This window comes from Citrus sinensis, chromosome 9, assembly GCF_022201045.2.
Source record: "Citrus sinensis cultivar Valencia sweet orange chromosome 9, DVS_A1.0, whole genome shotgun sequence".
NCBI classification, from domain to species: Eukaryota; Viridiplantae; Streptophyta; class Magnoliopsida; order Sapindales; family Rutaceae; genus Citrus; species Citrus sinensis.
The window spans coordinates 9,472,944-9,493,121 of record NC_068564.1 but is presented as its reverse complement, the minus strand read 5'-3'; the positions used below and the strand labels follow the sequence as shown (position 1 = coordinate 9,493,121).

Below are 20,178 nucleotides of genomic sequence, written 5' to 3'. Positions count from 1 at the left end.
AGCTTAAAAGAGTTAGGCTTGCCTTACAACAAACTCAGTGGACAATTCTCGCAGGTAATTCAAAATCTGTCTTGTGGATGCGTGGGGAATTCACTAGAGGGGCTAAATTTACAATATAATGACTTCACGGGGCCAGTACCTCTTATTGGAGGATTTTCATCCCTGAAAGCATTGAAGCTTCACGTTAATCGTTTAAATGGAACAATAGACAAGAGCCTCAGCCAGTTGTCGAAGCTCGAGTCTCTGGCACTTGATATGAATTCTTTCACAGGTGTTATCTCTGAAACTTTTTTTTCCAATATGTCCAACTTGCAGATGTTGGACTTGAATGAGAACTCTTTGACTTTGAAATTGAGCCATGATTGGGTTCCTCCTTTTCAACTGAAATGGTTAAGTCTTGCCTCTTGCAAGATGGGACCTCATTTTCCAAAATGGCTTCAAACTCAGAATCAGCTTGTGCTTCTTGACATCTCCAATGTTGGAATCTCAGACAGTATTCCTGATTGGTTCTGGGATTTGTCCAGTAAACTCTCTTACTTCAATCTCTCTAACAATCATATTAAGGGTAAACTTCCCGATTTGTCTTTAAGGTTTGATGGTACTCGTAGTGGTGGTACTTGTATAGACATCAATTCAAACCACTTTGAGGGACCAATTCCACCACTTCCTTCAAATTCGATGTTTTTAAATCTCTCTAAAAATAAGTTCTCAGGGTCAGTTACTTTCTTATGTTCTATCAGTGAAAACACATGGAACTTTTTAGATCTCTCGAGTAACTTATTATCTGGAGGGCTTCCCGATTGTTGGTTGTACTTTGATAGCCTATTCATTCTTAACTTGGCAAATAATAGCTTCTCGGGAAAAATACCGGACTCGATGGGATTCCTAAATAACATCCGGACACTAAATTTACACAACAATAGGTTAACCGGGGAATTGCCTTCATCTTTAAGGAATTTCTCCCAATTGAGAGTTTTGGATCTCGGGAAGAATGCATTTTTTGGTGAGATACCAACGTGGATTGGGGAAAGTCTACAAAATTTGATTGTTTTTAGCCTAAAATCTAACAAATTTCATGGAAATATACCTTATCAATTGTGCCATCTGGGATTTATTCAAGTCTTGGATCTTTCTTTAAACATTATATCGGGAAATATACCAAAGTGTTTCAATAATTTTTCAGCCATGACCTATGAAAGATGTTCCAATCCTACCATTGGGTTCGCCAAATACTTCAAAGTTCTCCCTGGAACTAGATATTACTATACATATTTGGTCAATTTACTGTTGACTTGGAAAGGAAATGAAAATGAGTACAAAAGTACTTTGGGACTTGTAAGGTGCCTTGACCTTTCGAGTAACAAATTAGATGGAGCAATTCCTGAAGAGATTATGGATCTTGTGGGGTTGATTGCCTTAAACCTTTCAAGAAACAATTTAACCGGACCAATCACTCCGAAGATTGGTGAGTTAACATCATTGGATTTCCTGGATTTGTCTAGAAATCTGTTTTCTGGAAGTATTCCATCTAGCCTCTCTCAATTAAGTGGTCTTGGTGTCTTGGACTTGTCGTACAACAACTTGTCAGGAAAAATCCCATTAGGCACTCAGCTCCAGAGCTTCAATGCATCAGTGTACGCTGGAAATCTTGAACTTTGTGGCCTTCCACTCGCAAATAAGTGTCCGGATGAAGAATCAACTCCAAGTCCAGGCACAGACGATGATTCAGACACTCTAGAAGATGAGGACGATCGGTTTCTAACTCTCGGATTTTACGTGAGCTCGATTCTTGGTTTGTTTGTTGGATTCTGGGGAGTCTGCGGAACTTTAATGCTGAATAGGTCGTGGAGACATGGTTACTTCAACTTCCTGACTGGTATGAAAGATTGGGTCTATGTGACAGCAGCTGTGAATATTGCCAAACTGCAAAGAAAGTTTAGGAACTAACTAAACGGTAATACTCCTTAACATTGGGTTTCAGTCATTGTTGTCAGCTCACGTGCTTTTAATTTCTTCATCCTTAAAATTTACTTTTTTCTCTTAGCTTTTGTTCTGCTAACTAATTGTTCATCTTTTTTTTTTTTTTTTTTTCATTCACCATCTTTCTGGCAGGGTATCTCTGGGATGGCATCTTGCCATTATTATTCAGAGTGGTCATTTGATATTTGGAATCTTTCTGAAAATTAACTCATATGATGCACATTGTATTATTGCCATTATTATTCACAGTCGATCTATGCGTTTATATACCCTGGTTAGAGTTCAATTATGCTATTAATCCATTACAGCAATAAAGGCAGTCAAATTCTGCTCTGCTATTGATCAATGTTTGCTCTTTTTTCCTTTTCATTGGGTGAATAAATAATAAAAGACAAAACGAATCTTTCTATTTAAAGAGTTGTTGACTAATAAAACTACTAAATGGATGATAAAATTAATTAATTAATTAATTAAACTAGAATAATCTTATTGACAAAGTAGGTGGCAGGTTCGTACGATTCCGGATCATTGGTACTAAAATGTGAAGGAAGAGATCGAACTTTACAAGAATTTGTTCTTACTGTATTCGAACTGGTAATTGATTAAATTTCTATGATGGTGCATATAATGACTTAAATATTATTTTCAGAGAATATCACACACGACTTTTCTATCCTAATTTTTATCAATTTTCCGAACATATCATCACATACCATCATGCTCAAGACCCAGCCGACTCTATAACTAAGGTGTTACTAACGCACATTAATATTAGATCGCATTTTCGGGAAGTTTACAGTAATAACCATTAAAGTTTTGATTTTTTTCATCTTAACCCTCCAAAACTATTTCTATCAACATTAGTCATAAAACAACCTTTGAGACCAAAATACCCTTCTCCCTCATCTCTCCCCCAACACTCCCTTTCACTCATCTCTCCCAAACCGATCCAACTCCCATCATCGACGGCAACATCAACCCTCGTCGGCGGCGGCTCCATCTCTCACCGGCATCCGATCTACGATCTACAACCTTCAACAAAACCTAGGTTAGTCATTTTTCTTATTTTCATTAATTTAAAATGAAATTTTAAAATAATAATGGTTATAGTTTGAGAATAATGTTGATGGTGGTGGTGTTTGTGGTGGTTGGTGGTGTTTGGGAGTATTGTTTTTTGATTTTGGAGTGTTGTGGATTAATTTTGGGGGTGGGGAGGGAGGGGGGCAGGGCGTGCGCGCGCGCCCCGCTGTCGCACCAGTTTCGGTGCGACAGGCTCGCCTGTCGCACCAATTGCCTGTCGCACCAAAAATTAGAGTGGCCTTTTTTTTAAACCAGTCAATTTTTTTTTTTGTAAATGTAATGTAATAATTTTATAAATATTACAGATACATGGCGAAATCAGAATCACCGGATATCGAAGTAGGCAAGATGTATTTTCGTTATGCCGATCACTTTCCTGGTCGAATTTCAAGCATGTGTAAGTTATCTTCGGTCGTAAAAGTCATCGAGGAAAAATTAACAAAGCGGCAGTTGAGTATGTTCAAAAAGGATATATTTGGGCATTTCTTGGAGTGTCGAAGTTTTCCATTTAGTGAGGTAATTTTGCACAATCTTTTACTGAGGCAAGTGGCCCATGAAGAAGATAGCCGTGAGGATCAGTTATGGTTTCAAATTGGTGAGCATTTGATTCGCTTGTCAATTGTCGAATGGTGTTTGGTTACTGGACTTTCATTTGGTGTTGATACCAATCAAAAAAATGATGAAATGGAGTAGAGGCTACGAAATAAGTATTTTGGTGGTGTGCATCGTAAGATTAATGTGAACGAATTCGATGCAGTATTTAAGGAGTTGAAATTCAAGGAAATGGACGATATGGACGCATTAAAGATTGCGCTGTTTTATTTTGCGGACAGAGTACTAAATGCAAGAAAAAATCACTGTCAAATCAATTTCGATTGGCTTGACCAAGTTGATGATATACAGTACTTCCGAAAGCGTCCATGGGGTCTATTGTCGTGGGAAATGATTTATGAGAGTCTTGACAATGCACTGTTCGAGAAAGACGAGAAATTTAAGAAGACTCGGTTGAAAAATCCAGATCATAACATTGAAAAATACAATCTTTACGGCTTTACGTCCGGGGTTCAGGTGCGTTTTTTTGTTTATTAATAAGTTTTATAGTATTAAATATTTGATAGTTGTTTTATTTGATTTTTCACTTTGGTTGTTGTAGGCTTGGATTTACGAAGCAATCGGAGGGTTGCCATCAACATGGGTCGTCAAAACGAAGAAGAAGATTCCCCGCATTCTGCAATGGAAGCCCATGGCGTCTTCGAGAATCAACTTTGCGGAGGTTTATTCGTTCTTCAACGACGAATCTCTTCTTGTAAGTAATATGTATTACTTATTTTTTTAACTTTACTAAATTTAAGTTATGTATACTTACTTAAAATTTTCAATTGAATTTATGGCAGGGGGACGTTTTACAAACTCTTGAGCCAAATTCAAATGAGAGTAGCAGAAAATATTGGCTCTTTGTGAAGGATTACTTGCCAAGCATTCCAGACTGGGTTCATAAGGTCGGTATACTCTAAGTACTAAAAATTTTTTAATCGAAATTTTTGATTTTTGATTTACTAATTTTAAATGATACTTTATACAGCACCAACCCTCAATCAACGCGATGCCGTCGGTTACAAGGCAATCAGACGAGCATGACGATCATGACGACATACCAAACCCAATACCAGAGCAGCGTCATGACACTTCTGAGGATGAGGTGGCTGTTGATGACCACCAGTAGCAAACAGACAACTCTGATGACGCACGTGATTCTGAGGTTATAAATAATATACGATATTTTTCCTTTATAAATCATTATTTTTTTACTGTTATTCTAAAGTTTTATTGTTTTCTTTTGTAATAGTCGAGGACAAAGCAGTTTAATGATTACATGCGACGACGGCTGGATAAGATTGGTCGTAACGTGTATGAAATAAAGTCAGAATTAAAAGATTTTAAAGAAACCGTTGTTGGCTTCATCGGCACATTTTCTAAACATCCAAATAAGGATTCTCCCACTACACGCTCGTATGCGGTGATCAAATTTAAATTTAATGTTCGGGCTTAGATTGGAGTTTAACGCTAGTCATGTCAAGTACTTTAGAAAGAAGATTGCAGTTGACATATTTAATGACGATATTGTATTGTAAACCTATTTAGTAATTTCAATGTTGAAATTTGATTTTTTTATTTTAATTTGCGCACTTAAGTTTATATAATTTTAATGCTCACATTTTAATATTTAAAATAAAATAAAGTTTTATGACATATAAGTGTACAATACACAAAAAATAATAACAGTTTTAACCAACGAATAACACACAAAATACAACTAACTTCGAGTCAACGCAATGAGATTCTTACATCGCTTACGATTATGGACCAGTTCATGACACTGCCCGCATCTTACAGTCTGCCGGTTAACGTCCTCGCCAGCCGAGGGTATTCTGAGCTCTTTACGACGGCCAGGTGGTGGTGCCTCAACTGGTGGGTATACTTGTATCTCCTGAATTTCATCTGGAACTTCCCAATCAGCCACATCACCAACTGGCTCCACTGGTTGTGCATAAGTGATGGGTGTCGAAGCCAACAAAAATAAATTCCTACTCTAAATAAATTGTGTATAGTGATTGAGCAGGGTCGTGTCCACAGAGATCGGTAATTATTTAAATCCTTTTGAAACGTAAAACATAAAATGGGGGTTTTGTTGACAATAATAAAAATCAAATTAAAATAACAAGAATGCAAATTAAAGTTGTAATTCAAATTGGAGAAATCTCTGGTTGAAGGAATTAACTCAGCTTGATTCGACTACTGATCATTGATTCAAATATAGATTATTATTACTCATGAATAGACCGGTTATAGCTACTGAGACCCTCTAATAGCCAATCTCTCCTTATCTAGTCGATAACCAAGGTACGACCGTTGGTTATTTCCCTAATCAATAGACAACCCTAGATACGATCATAGGATTTAATCAATTGACAGCCTGAAAAACCAGAGAGACCCAAATCCTAATCAACACATATGATGATTCATTTAAATTAGATTGTTTATTCTCACAACACAACTCTCTGCTATGTTATTTGTCACAAACATTAAATTCTTCATACGATGAATCCTTTAATTGACAATAGATTAAGTTGATAATTAAATAGTGGCCAATTACCTAATTAACAAACATAATCATGAAAATAATTCAGAGAATAAACAAATACCCAAAAAGCAATAAAACAATTAAAGCACAAGAAAGATCTCACAGTAGTGATGAATCAAAGCTTCATTATCCTTCAACCAGAAAAATAGGTTTAGTTCTTCATAGAGAGAAGAGAAAAGTTTAGATCTAGGGTTTCTTTCTTTTTCTCCAATCCAAATCCCCCTCTCTTCACAATAGATTCCTCCCTTAAATACTCTCTCTCTCTTCTCTTTTAGAATTCTATTTAAAATAAAATACTAATATCTGAAATATTAAATTCGTAATTACAAAAAAAACCAAAAATACAAAACACGTTAAACTAAAAACTACAGGTCCGCAGTTGACAGCACGCGCCCACGCCTTATCAACAAAGTTCTTCTGACGCTCATAATTTCTCCAAGAGAACAATCCTCCTTAAACATCATCTTTTAGCTCAATTTTATCACCAATCAATAGAATTGCACCTACAAAAGTAAAACACAAGTAAAACATTATTATTAAGTGCAAAACATCGATATTAAGGGAAGTAAACAATGCAAAACTAGTGCATAAATTGCACTCTAAGAATAAGCCATCGCCAACGATTCTGTACTGTAAAAGTCCGAGCAAAGGTTAATAAAATTCACCCGGTGTGTTAGACACGCCACAATTGCATGAGCACACACAAGCTGATCAAGCTGAAACACTCTGCAGGAGCAAGTTCTCTTTTGCAAGTCAACCAAACCTTCCTTAAGCCCACCGCCTATAACTTGAAATCGATGCGGAGACACCGGCCGAACTATCATTCTTTCAGCTATAGTTCTCCTCTCAGTGACTATTTCATCAGCCCATGTTGTTAGCCGAGTAGTCATAGATTCAGCCATAATTTTTCTATCATAAAACCATTGCTGTAATGTTTTCCTAAAGTGATCAACAAGATGAGTAACATGAAATTTTCGAGGCTCCCTCATGAAAGAATTAACACTCTCTGCGATGTTGGTGGTAAGTATGTTGTACCTCCTACCTTCAAACTGAGACCTTGCCCAATTACACGTACCGACATTATTTTCTAGGTAATCAGCCGCACCCGAGTGGATCATCCACAACCCTTCAAGTTGTCTCTTAAATTCCTTGTGGCCATATGCTTTTGCTGCATTAATAAAGACAGGCTCAAATTCATCCCAAAGAGCTTTGGACATTCTAAATTGTGACTTAATGTTGCCTTTGACGTGGTAAAAACAAACGCCATGAGTTTCATTGTGAAATACTTTAAGAACGGCTCTCCTTATGGTAGTGCATCGATAAGAGATAATTACCAACTCAGGTCTATCGCCAATCACTCCATGTAACTTCATCATAAACCATTCCCAAGCATCATTGTTTTCTGAATCCATGATCCCAATGCCTAACGGATACAATTGAGTTTTACCATCAAGACATGTTGCCACGAACATGCTTCCACGATATAGTCCCTTCAGATGAGTACCATCTACAGCAATGACAGGCCGAATGTACTGCATAAACCCCTTGATGGAAGATCCGAGTGCTACAAAATAATACAAGAAATTACCATCTCCATCTTACTCGAGGTGAGTGACTGTACCCTCATTCACTGGAGTTAGTACGTGAGAGTATTTAAGGAGCAAGTTGTATGACTCTGCAGGGTTGTCTCAAACTATTTCAAGACCAACTTCTCTCACCCGATATGCTTGCTGGTATGTTAACTGAACACCGTATTCCTGTTGCATATCTGCTCTTATGTCATTGGGAGTATAAATCCTTTTATCTTGAATATATTTTTCTGCAATAATATGACCGACAACCCGGCTCCTTACTTGATGACGTCCATCAACCAATACCTCATTATGACAAGTGTGTACATTATCAATTCTCTTCACCACCCAGGAACATTTTGCTCGTTCGAACATCTAGTTGCTCGAATACGCCATTTACATGATTCTGAACAACAGTGAGCCTCGAAACGTGTCGTAGTAGACCGTGCAATCTTGAAATCAAACTTATCTCTAAAGGCCACCTTGCGTAGTTGTAATATAAACTCATTCTTCTCAGCAAATAGCTTACCCACACTGATATCATCTGAGTCACAACTGCTAACAAAGCTTGGAGCAACCATGTTCGAAGGCAAAGTTGGAGCAAGACTTGTAAGGGGGTCAATTCTCCTTCTCGATTGAACCATAGAAGGAATAGGTCTATTGCCTCTGTTATTCATAGGAGTATTGTCTTCACACTCATCCTCATGCTGAAACGACGGAACATTCGAAGGACCGGCTCCTCCATCATTACCATCATTATTTGAATGAGTACCCCCCCTCGTATTATTATAAGGTTCTGCACAAACATTATCCCCCTCTGTCTCATTATGAAAATCATCATTGTCCCGAAAATCATTGTTGTGATATGGAGAATACCGTTGCTCCAACGACGTCGTTATTGGAAATACCGTTGCTCCAACATCCTGTAACGTAACGCCATTATCATCAATGTTGTCATAATTATTGTGGATTGGAGAGTAATATTGCTGCAGCGATATTGTCCTTGGCAACACCTCTTCATCATTATCGGGGCCAGACATATTTGCTCTAAACGAAGTTTCTGTATCGACATGTGGCTCAATACCTTTGCTCGGAACTCGAGGTGATGTGGTCACGAATACAGGAATACATCCAAAATTGGCTACGTCGGATGCCATATGCAACACAACCCTCACCATTTCATCATCACATATATCCATGGGCAGTGCACATATACGATATAATGTGTTACTAGACCTCAAAGTTGTCTTTATTGTGATACTATATTCATTAGGGTTTATTTGTAACACCTCGTATACTCTTGCCAATAACTGATCAAACAGACAATTTTTCCCAACAAAAAAAGCTCGATTTTTACCATTCACATACTCCATATGGCCATCCTCTAATGTCTCCCACCAACCATCGTAACACAATTCAAGTACAATTGAATCCATTAAGCCTAAAATTATAAAAAAAAAATTATTTGAGCCCTATCAAAATAATACAGTTTTAATGAATCTCCAAGGGTTGGTGCGACAGGCAACCTGTCTCCCGAAGCTTGGTGCGACAGGGTGCCTGTCGCACCAAGTTCGCCAGATTCACCTCCCGACTCAGTTCAACAAGTTCAGAAAATAACTCATACCACTAAGTGATGCCGATTAGTGTTGGATCCGGATAGATTATGATCGGATTTCACTTTTACCGTTGTCTTTTGCCGTCGCCGTTGGTTGATGATTCAAGAGTGGAAAGCTGCGTTTGGTTTGACGATATGGGTGAAACAATGTTGCTTTTGGTCTGTAAAGAAGGGTAATTTGGGGAGAAAAGCTTGTGTTTGGCTAATGTTGATAGAAAAAAGTTGAGAGGGTTAATTATGAAAATAACAAAATATTTATGGTTATTTTCGTAAATTTCCCCGCATTTTCACTGCCATGGCCAATTTCAGCGTTTCTCATCATTACTCTCTATTTTGGCAAGTATGGTAGGAATCTTTAAAACAACGTACAAGAATCAAGGGGAAGAAATAAGAAACTGTAAAGAAACATAAGTGGGAATGTGGGATATATAGTTTGCGAGAGCATTCAATTCAATTCGTGGGGGCATAAGCTTAAATAATTGATGCAATTTTAAGAGGTTTTTTTTTCCCCCCTTGTACAAGGCTTGCCCTGTGTGTGACACGAAAACACGAAAACATGTAGAGAAATTGGATTATTAATTTTCAACAGAGAGTATTTGAATTTTTGCAGCATCAAGATCAGAACCAAACTAGATGACAGATACAGTAAGGCAAGTGGTGAAGAAATAGCACGAAGACAATCAGAAAAAGCAAATTTAAATTTGACGAGCTCTAGATGCTTAACCTAAAAATAACTGAGATATTGCAGGTTTATATAATAGGAAAGATGACACAGAAAAAGCATGGAAAAGCTCACAGCTCTGTTGAAAACCGAAAATCCAGCATTGGCTTGCAGCCACGCTCAGTCTCGTCCTGAAATCAGACTGAATTCTGGGTATGTGTAAAACAGGACAGCAGCCTCATCCAATTATGTTCACCTATAAACATTATGAAGTCATATGACGTTTTTGTCTATAAATGAGAAAAATAAAGTACTATTGATCTTTGAGAAACATAATGATAATTCGAAATGAAAAATAGATACGAACAAATGTATGTGTCGTGTATTTCAAAAAGAGATTCCCATTATAGACATGCTCTTTAAGAGTTAAGAGACATAAAGTACATGGCAATTGTATGGTTCCCTTGGGCATCCCAGTCAACCCAAAATGGGATTTTGGCAGGATCAGGCACTAGACTCCACCACATTCCTCCCTTTTTTGCAAAATATCCGAGATAGATTATCCATATTCTTTTTTTTTTAGCCCTCCACTCTATACTCTTCTACTATAAGTTATCTACATTTAAATTTCTTAGTTTTGATTGCAGGTCATCGAATCTGTCTTTTGTCTGTCATATAGCAGATACAGAGAGAGCTCTTGATGAGCTTAACTTGTTTGCCCAGTGCACTCTTGATTAACATTGAACCAAAACTGAATTGAAAGAATTAAGAAAAAAGAAAGAAATAAATAGTTTGAAGATATGAAAAATTGTTTCTTTTTCTTTGTCCTATTTTGATGACATGAAGACTTATAAACATAGTTAGAGAAATTGTTTTTTTTTTTAATAATGATTGATCCTGCAAACGGAATAAACTTCAATAAAAATAATAGAGATGTCGCCAAACAATATTTAGAGCGACATAGTAAACAGAAGCATAAAGCTAAAACACACAACATAACTAAAAAAAATTAAAATAAATAAGTTGCATCTGTATAGAATTTGTAGCTTGGAAGTTCGTTAATGTTTCATTACTCGATAGAAGAAGTAAAGCCAAACTAGTCATCGAAAAATTTTGGGTACTCCTGGAACATTACTCCTTTTCCATTTATTGCTTGTCATGTGTATGATTCAATGAATCATGATAATATATATACATACATGGCAAGCATTAAATTATTAAGGAGCAATACTATAGAAGCACCAAAAACCCATCATGTTAGAGCGCCATTTGACTATGGAAAGGTACATAGTAATAAATAATAAAAGAATAAAATACCATTTTCAGAGAAGACTATTGACTTGAATGAAGACTCTGTAATATCATTGAATAATACACAAGACATTTCTATCCTAATTTTTATCAATTTTACGAACGTATCATCACATACCATCACATTGCATTACATTAAAGACCTAGCTGACTCTAGCTAACGTGTTACTAACGCACATTGCATTTTCACTGCCATGCCCAATTTCAGCATTTCTCACCATGACTCTGTTTAGGTAAGTTTGGAACGAATCTTCAATACAATGTAAAAGAATCAAGGGAAGAAATAAGAAACTATAAAGGAATATTAAGTGGAAAATTTAGTTTGTAAGAGCATTTCAATTCAGTTTATGGGGGCATAAGCTTAAATGATGGGTGTAATTTTAAGAGTCTTTTCTCTTAATCAACCAGCGTGAATAATATTGCCAAATTGTTAATACTTATAGTTTACCAAACATGTGCCTGACTACATTTTTGTCTAATTGATTATTTCAAAGGATGGAGCTAGTATTAGGCAAGCGGGGGCAGTTGCTCTGGCTTGATTAAAACAGCCGATAAATTGCATTTATTATTTAAGTCTCTATCCACGTGAATCTAAAAATTCTATCAAAAAAACTTCTATTTTTTTAACCATAATTTAAAAAGACTACTAAGAAATTTCTTTTCCAAAGGCATATTTACCTGAACGAAGACTTGTTGTGAAGGACAAGTTTTATCAACGGTTATTGTAAATAACCTTTGATCTACATTCCAATCCAACAGACACTTAGCCAACTCACTAGAAAGTGCTTCAGCAGTATGTGGAGAAGGCACATATATAAATCTAGACAATTAAAAAAATGAAACAAAATTACAAATAAGAATAAATAAAATAAAGTACATGTAATAAAATATAAATAAAATTTATTAAACTTTTAAATTGGTACCTTAAGATCCTATTCCATAGAGTCCACGAATTGTCAATAAAATGAGCCGTCACGACCATATATCCCTTTTTTTGATTGTTAGATGTCCACATATCCATAGTAATGGAATCTTTACTAGTAATATCCCCCAACAAAGCCATTGTCTTAGCCTTTTCAAAATCAAACAGCTTAAAAACTTCTCTTTTAAAAGTGTTCCTACAAATTTTACCAAGCAAAGGCTGAACAAAACTCATCAAATCCTTAAACACGTCATACTTAACAAACCTCATCAAAGGAAGCTCATGCATGATTATCATTCTTGCTATTTTTTGTCTAGCAAGTGCTTTATCAAATGCAGTGGGATCAAATGCTGAAATTGTTGACGTTTCAGCATCTTTTTTCGTGTAGACATTGGATGCTTGACTAGGGCTAAAAGCTGGAGCTGGAGCTAATTCTTGTATCCGTTTGGGACACCTATCAATATGGTTTAGCAAATGCGAAGTTCCATTCGATTGCTGTCCAGCAAGAACTTTGCCACAATGATTACACACTGCCTTCATTTCTCCATTAATTGTTCTCCTTGTGAAATGGTCCCAAGCTCTAGATGTTTGTCTCAATGAGCTTCTAGGTTGTCCTTCCGAGTCTCGTTTTGTCCTCCACTTAATTGAATGAGTTGTGGATTTTCAACATTAACATTACTTGAGGTTTGAGGGTTTAATTGAACAACAAGATCCGGATCAAGATCAGACATAATTAACCTGAAAAAAAAAGACATTACATGCAGTCATTAACAATATTTCACAATTAAAAGTAAACTTCCGTAACCAATAAACTGAAAAAGTTCAATTTGGTTTAGCTTGTGACGACTCAAGTAATTGAAAGCAATGCAATTGAAGGAAATATAAACTTCCAGAACCAAGAAACTGGTAATAAAAATAACTGAATTTTCAATCAAGCAAACCAAATTAAAAAAACTAACCAATTAGTAGAACCCATAAATCATAAGAAGTTGATTAATGTCCTCAAAATTCAATACAAAAAATGAGCAAAAATATTTCTAGTAAGGAAAAAAAAACCATAATACTTGAAATTGGACAATTTTAAAACCCAAAATTAATCAAATAAAAAGAAACAAAAATAAAACTACTAGGAATTATGATCTTTTCTTGTCGAGTTGCTTCACTTTTAAAAATGTTCATTTGAAACTTGACACATTAGATTTATGATCTGAATCATCAAATTTGAAACCGGAAATATCAGTGTTGAAAAAAAAAAAGAATCCAAAGTTATATAAATTCAATTATATAACTTTGAACACTCTAATTTCATTAAAAAATTATATTACTAAAATAGTCTTAATTGAATTTACTATTAAAGACATTAGAATAACTCAACACTAATATTCTCAAATATATTTCTCTCCATAGTCTAATCTAATCCATTATAAAAGAAAAATACTTTGCTTTCACCTCACCCCAGCAACTTAGATTCGAAAATCATCAACTGTTACAGAGGAACTCGGTACTTGGCCACTGCAGTAATCAAGTGATTTTGTCCACGATTTATTCAATTCAGTCTACAGTTCACTAAATATAGAAGGAAAGCATTAATAAATTATAAGGACAAATTTTTTAAAGTAAATTTCTGCCCAAACAAAACATCAAGTAACGGCATATACCAAAACTATGAACATCATAGTTCTCTCATTTTCAATAAAATGTGTTTTATTTTGTTTGGGTAAACCAACACCGGTTTTATTTTGTTTCTATGAGGCTTTGTCATCATTTTGTGTGTTTACCATTTGTCATCATTTTGTGTAACTTACATGGATGTTGATTGTACGACTTTCTTTATCCATGCTTTGCATTGCCGTGTGTCTGGGATTCGCCGGTGACTTTTGTTGGCTTTAATCATCTCTCAAATTGTCATATTCTAACCCATAAGCAACGCTCAGATTGAAGACTTTTCTTGGCTTCAATAATTGATGCAGATTATACAAAGTATAAATTGGCATGGAGTCCAGGAGTTTCGATATAACAATATATCCTCAAAGCTAATGATAATTATAATGTCATCCAAATTATTCCTTCTATTTGAAAATATAGCTTTGTTTTCTGTGATATTTTTTCAATTGAAGCCCATAATTTCTGATTCTAACAACATAGTAATGAGGTGCATTGATGAGGAGAGAGAAGCGCTTCTCACTTTTAAACAGAGCTTGGTGGATGAACATGGCGTTTTCTCTTCCTGAGGAAGAGAAGATGAGAAAAGAGATTGCTGTAAATGGAGAGGAGTCCACTGTAGGAACACAACTGGCCATGTCAAGGTGCTTAATCTTCGAACATCCGATTATGAATTTGCTCGGAGGAAGTTCCTGAAAGGTACAATTAGTCCTGCTCTGCTTAAATTGCATGATTTAAGACATCTGGACCTTAGCAACAATGACTTTGGTGGAAGCCCAATTCCCGAGTTCATTGGTTCCCTCAGCAAATTGAGGTACCTCAATCTCTCTTGCGGCGCTCCTTTAGAAGTCCCTCGTACATTGCGGAACTTTTCAGGATTGGAATATCTCAACCTGGAAAACTCTCATTTATTTAGCGTGGGAAGCTTAGAGTGGCTTTCTCATCTTTCTTCTTTAAGACACCTTGACCTAAGTTACATTAATCTCACTAAATCTAGAGATTGGTTTCAAGTAGTTGCCAAGCTCCGTTCCCTAAAAACATTTGTCCTACGCTCGTGTGCTCTTCCACCTATCAATCCATCGTTTATTTGTGGCTGGGAAATTCATTAATGTTTCATTACTCGATAGAAAAAGTAAAGCCAAACAAGTCATCGAAAAATTTTGGGTGCTCCTGGAACATTACTTCTTTTCCATTTATTGCTTGTCATGTGTATGATTCAACGAATCATGATAATATATATACATACATGGCAAGCATTAAATTATTAAGGAGCAATACTCCAGAAGCACAAAAAACCCATCATGTTATGAGCGCCATTTGACTAGAGAAAGGTACATAGTAATAAATAATAAAAGACTAAAATATCATTTTCAGAGAAGACTATTGACTTGAATGAAACTCTATAATATCATGAATAATACACAAGACATTTCTATCCTAATTTGTTATCAGTTTTACGAACGTGTCATCACATACCATCACATTGCATTGCGCTCAATTTCAGCATTTCTCACCATTACGCTCTGTTTAAGTAAGTTTGGTAGGAATCTTCAATACAATGTAAAAGAATCAAGGGAAGAAATAAGAAACTATTAAGGAAAATTAAGTGGAAAATTTAGTTTGTGAGAGCATTTCATAAGCTTAAATGATGGGTGTAATTCTAAGAGTCTTTTCTCTTAATCAACTAGCGTGAATAATATTGCCAAATTGTTAATACTTGATAAGTGCATATTTTCCATATATTTTACTATTAATTTCTCCATCTTTTTCTTGTTTTGGTCTTAAATATTCTAGTTATTTTAGTTAATTTTTAAATTATACATATTTTACCCTTAATTATTTAATTACTAGTTATTTTTATTTGTTATTTTTAATTAATTAAATTATTTTATTGAATAGGGAATCAATTGGAGATTATGAATAAAAAGGGCATGAAGAAGTTCAAATTGAGAAGGAATAAAGATTAAATTGGAAGACAAAAATACAGACAAAAATTGATAAAACCGAGTGGAAGAAATCAAAATAATTAATCCAATTGAGAAATGTTGAATAATTAAAAGATTTAATTTTTCCCAATTGGCAATTGGAGTACACGTGCATGGCATTGAAAAAGTAGAAAGCATTTAAACGGGCCCGCAATTGACTTTCAAAAGTTGGAATTAATGGCTTTTGGTGGTGTTAAATTGGAAAAGGATTTCAATTAGAATTGAAAAAGGATTTCTTTATTCTTGTTGGAGAAGAATTCAGTCAACTAGCATTATAAAAGGAGATTGCAGCCGCTGGATAGAAAAAAAGAAGAGGGCAGATCCAATTCGGCAGCAAGAGGAAAATCAGCAGCCTCAAGAAGAAGAAAAAAATCAGCAGCCGGAATTCAATTGAAGAAAAAGGCAGCCGCTTGAATTAATCTCCATGATTGGTTTTGTCAATTCTCTTATTTCCAATTCAATCATGTTAGGCTAGATTTTTATTTGGTTGAGGGTGAATTCAAAACCCTCAACATGCTATGCAATTAAATTTAAATTCTATCATTCAATTTATTTAATTGAGATTGTTTATGTTCTTCTATAATTAATGTACATGGTTTATTCTTGTTTTATTTGAGTGGCCAATTAGATAGGACTTGAATAAATTTTATTGCTAGATTAAAATTCTTGATCCGTAATTGTCTTGATATTTTAATTATTAGTAGCAGGTTAGAATTAGTGATTTCAATTGAAGAACATAACCTAGGTTAAATAATCCGAGCTTGTGTGTTTATTGCCTAGATCAACCTAATATCTTTCTCTGTTTAATGCTTCCATTATCTTAAATTTAAAGAGCTTGTTTTAAATTATTTAATGGTTAGAGATTAGGTGAAGAGCTTATTTTGCCTAACGACACACTAAGGAAAGATTGAGACTAACAGAGCTTATTGTTGTCTACGGTTGATAGTTTTAATATAAATTGATGATAGAATTGATATATTATGTGCATGTTTGGTGGTGGCGAATGATCCTTTAACCAAAGTTTTCATCATTATTATTTCTTTCTCCTTTAATTAGAGTTTTTATTAAATTCTTGTTCGTAATTTTAATTTCTTTATTTCTTACTATTTAGTTAAAAATTCATACACCCCCCTTTTATTTTTAATTGGCATTTTCTTTAGTTAGATTAATTTATATTATTATTACTATTACTATTATTATTATTACTATTATTTTATTTTAAATCTTGCTTTGGAGTTAATAATAAATATAACTAACATAGTCTCTGTGGGATCGATCCTTACTCGCTCTGTACTAATTATTTATATTAGTGGTAAGGTTTTAAATTTGGTGCACCTTAACGACACTACCAAATTTTTGGCGCCGTTGCCGGGGACTAGCGTCTAGTTTGTTTATTATCACTCGTTTTATTTTTATTTTTATTTATTTTTATTTCTTTTCTCATTTTATTTATTTATTTTATTTTAATTAGTTATTTTTTGTTCTATATTTAGATTTTCATGAGCATAGAGGACATTCGATTGAAACTCGAACAACTTAGAGCAACGTCATCATATTCAGAACTCGATTTTGCCATTCACTTTCCACTCCCAAAAAGAGAGCCAAGCAGCCCAGAACCCGAACCAATGGCTCAAAATAACAACCGAACACTTAAAGAGTTGGCAGCTCCTAACTTGGACCAGCAACCCTTATGCATTGAGAATCCGAACCCTCAGGTAAACTTTGAACTCAAATCTGGGATGATTCATCTTCTTCCTACTTTTCATGGTCTTGCAGGAGAGGATCCAAATAAGCACTTGAAGGAGTTCCATGTGGTCTGCTCTACAATGAAACCAGCTGGAGTTTCTGAAGAGCAAGTTAAGCTAATGGCCTTCCCATTCTCTTTGGCGGATTCAGCCAAGGAATGGTTGTACTATCTTCCCTCCGGTATTGTCACTACATGGAATGAGATGCGTCAGCTATTTTTGGAGAAATATTTCCCAGCATCAAAAGTTGGCAGCATTCGAAAATAAATTTGTGGAATCCGACAGTATAATAGAGAGTCGCTCTACGACTATTGGGAACGATTCAAAAAGCTATGTGTTAGTTGCCCTCACCATAAGATAAGTGATCAACTTCTTATTCAATACTTTTATGAGGGTCTACTACCTATGGATAAGAGTATGATTGATGCCGCTAGTGGAGGAGCACTCGTGGATAAGACACCAGAAGCAGCTCGAAATCTCATTGCTAACATGGCTACTAATTCCCAACAGTTCAACACTAGGAACGATCTACTGCCGCCACCTAAGCGAGTCAATGAGGTAAGTACTACTTCTCTAGAAAAACAAGTTTCAAATCTTACTTCTTTGGTGCAATAATTAGCTCTAGGGCAACAAATGAGACCGTGTGGCGTATGTTCTATGGTCGGACATGCGATTGACATGTGCCCTGCTATCCAAGAGGGTTCACATGAGCAAGCCAACGCAGTTGAGGGGTTCCTAAGCCAACCAAGACAAAGGTATGATCCCTACTCTAATTTTTACAATGAAGGGTGGAAGGATCACCCTAATTTTAGGTATGGGAACCAACAACAAGGCATTTCTAATGTGGCACCGTCTCGACCACCGGGCTACCCCCAACACCGGGTGCAACAGCCTTACCAAGTTCGGCCACCTCCACCTCCTCAAAATCAAGGTACGTCTTTGGAGGATCTTGTAAAAGCTCTCGCTACTAACTCTATGCAATTCCAACAGACTACCCAGACACAGCTCCAACATTTAGAGAATCAAATTGGCCAACTAGCCACATCTATGAGTAGGATAGAGGGTAGAACTTCAGGAAAGTTACCTTCTCAACCAGAAATTAATCCAAAAGAGAATGCTAGTGCTATGTCTCTCAGGAGCGGAAAGCAATTGGAACCATTATTAGCTAAGCCATCAAAAGTATCCACAACATTATCACCCTCTGTGACCAATTCCTCACCTAAGGCTCTTCCTTTAACAAGGAAAGATGATTCCCACTCGGCATTGCCAGTCGATCCATCTGGCCAGGTAAGTATCCCCTCACCTCGAATTAAAACTCTCTCCATTCCTCCACCATTTCCTAGCAGATTTAAACAATCCAAGAAAGAGGAGCAAGAAAAAGAGATCCTTGAGACCTTTCGTAAAGTAGAGGTAAATATTCCTCTACTTGATGCTATTAAACAAGTGCCGCGTTATGCAAAGTTTTTGAAGGAATTATGCAGCAACAAGCGAAAGTTGAGCGGTAACGAAAAGGTAAGTGTTGGAGAGAATGTTTCTGCTGTACTTCAAAGAAAACTTCCGCCTAAGTGCAAGGATCCAAGTACTTTCACTATCCCCTGCACTATTGGTAATACCAGATTCGAAAGATGTATGGTAGATTTAGGGGCCTCAATTAATGTTATGCCATACTCGATTTATAACTCCTTGAATTTAAGTCCAATGGAAGAAACTGATATAATTATTCAATTGGTTAACAGATCTAATGCTTACCCGAAGGGGGTTATGGAAGATGTTCTTGTGCAGGTCAATGAATTGGTCTTTCCAGCTGATTTTTATATCCTTGAAATGGAGGATGAGTTGTCGCCCAATCCCACTCCTATTCTGTTGGGGTGGCCATTTCTTAAGACAGCCCGAACCAAGATTGATGTTCACGATGGAACCCTCACAATGGAATTTGATAGTGAAGTGATTCGCTTCAATATCTTTGAGGCAATGAGGTATCCTAGTGATGTTCATTCTGTTTTTGCCATGGATGATATTAATACTTTGTTGCAGGATTTCTTTGAATTATCTGGTAATGACAGTTTTGAAATTTCGATAAGCAAAAATCTTACGAAAGATGATTCTAAGGAACATGCAAATTTGATAAAGTTGGATGATGAGGTAGAGGAAGCTATGGCGATCTTAGATGGAGCAGTCACATTACGTACCCATGGGTATAATGTTTCTTACCTTGAATTGCCTTTATTAAATGAGAAACTTTTACCTTCAATTGTGCAGGCACCTACCTTAGAACTTAAACCACTCCCAGAACACCTGCAATATATTTACTTGAGTGAGAATGAAACACTTCCAGTCATAATTGCTAAAACCCTCACCCCAGTTCAACAAGAAAAATTAATTAGGGTGCTTCGGGATCACAAGACGGCGATTGGCTGGACCATTGCCGACATTAAGGGAATTAGTCCTTCTATGTGCATGCATCGCATTTTGCTAGAGGAAGGGTCTAAACCAACGAGAGATGC

General features: G+C 36.0%; 3 protein-coding genes and 1 long non-coding RNA gene across 4 annotated transcripts in view; 3 read left to right on the top strand and 1 right to left on the bottom strand.

Annotated features, from left to right (window-relative positions):
• The window catches only part of LOC107174622 (receptor-like protein EIX2), a 92,534-nt gene extending 90,581 nt beyond the window's left edge, over positions 1-1,953 (top strand). Inside the window, exon 2 of the transcript XR_008051691.1 lies at positions 1,842-1,953. The gene's annotated coding sequence lies outside the window, so the exon portion shown is untranslated. The remainder of the gene's footprint in view (positions 1-1,841) is intronic.
• The window catches only part of LOC127899743 (uncharacterized), a 41,597-nt gene extending 31,234 nt beyond the window's left edge, over positions 1-10,363 (bottom strand). Inside the window, exon 1 of the long non-coding RNA XR_008051699.1 lies at positions 10,306-10,363. This is a non-coding gene — a long non-coding RNA (uncharacterized LOC127899743). The remainder of the gene's footprint in view (positions 1-10,305) is intronic.
• LOC127899742 (uncharacterized) lies at positions 2,498-4,903 on the top strand. The gene is made up of 5 exons (XM_052433593.1): positions 2,498-3,028; positions 3,366-4,128; positions 4,214-4,366; positions 4,455-4,559; positions 4,643-4,903. The coding sequence occupies exons 2-5, from the start codon at positions 3,844-3,846 to the stop codon at positions 4,781-4,783; spliced, it is 684 nt and encodes a 227-aa protein (XP_052289553.1). The 5' UTR covers positions 2,498-3,028; positions 3,366-3,843; the 3' UTR covers positions 4,784-4,903.
• A 4,130-nt stretch (positions 10,364-14,493) lies between the features above and the next one.
• Positions 14,494-15,053, top strand: LOC127899847 (receptor-like protein EIX1). Its single transcript, XM_052433981.1, has 2 exons — positions 14,494-14,588; positions 14,684-15,053. Exons 1-2 carry the CDS (start codon positions 14,494-14,496, stop codon positions 15,051-15,053), a joined length of 465 nt encoding a protein of 154 aa, XP_052289941.1.
• The last annotated feature ends 5,125 nt before the right edge of the window (positions 15,054-20,178 follow it).

Excerpts from the sequence above, each read along its gene's own strand:
- LOC127899742 (XM_052433593.1), top strand. The coding sequence starts at position 3,844 with ATGGACGATATGGACGCATTAAAGATTGCGCTGTTTTATTTTGCGGAC. Across the intron at positions 4,367-4,454 it reads TCAACGACGAATCTCTTCTT|GGGGACGTTTTACAAACTCT; the intron begins GTAAGTAATATG and ends AATTTATGGCAG. Across the intron at positions 4,560-4,642 it reads TTCCAGACTGGGTTCATAAG|CACCAACCCTCAATCAACGC; the intron begins GTCGGTATACTC and ends TACTTTATACAG.
- LOC127899847 (XM_052433981.1), top strand. The coding sequence starts at position 14,494 with ATGGCGTTTTCTCTTCCTGAGGAAGAGAAGATGAGAAAAGAGATTGCT. Across the intron at positions 14,589-14,683 it reads ACACAACTGGCCATGTCAAG|ACATCTGGACCTTAGCAACA; the intron begins GTGCTTAATCTT and ends GCATGATTTAAG.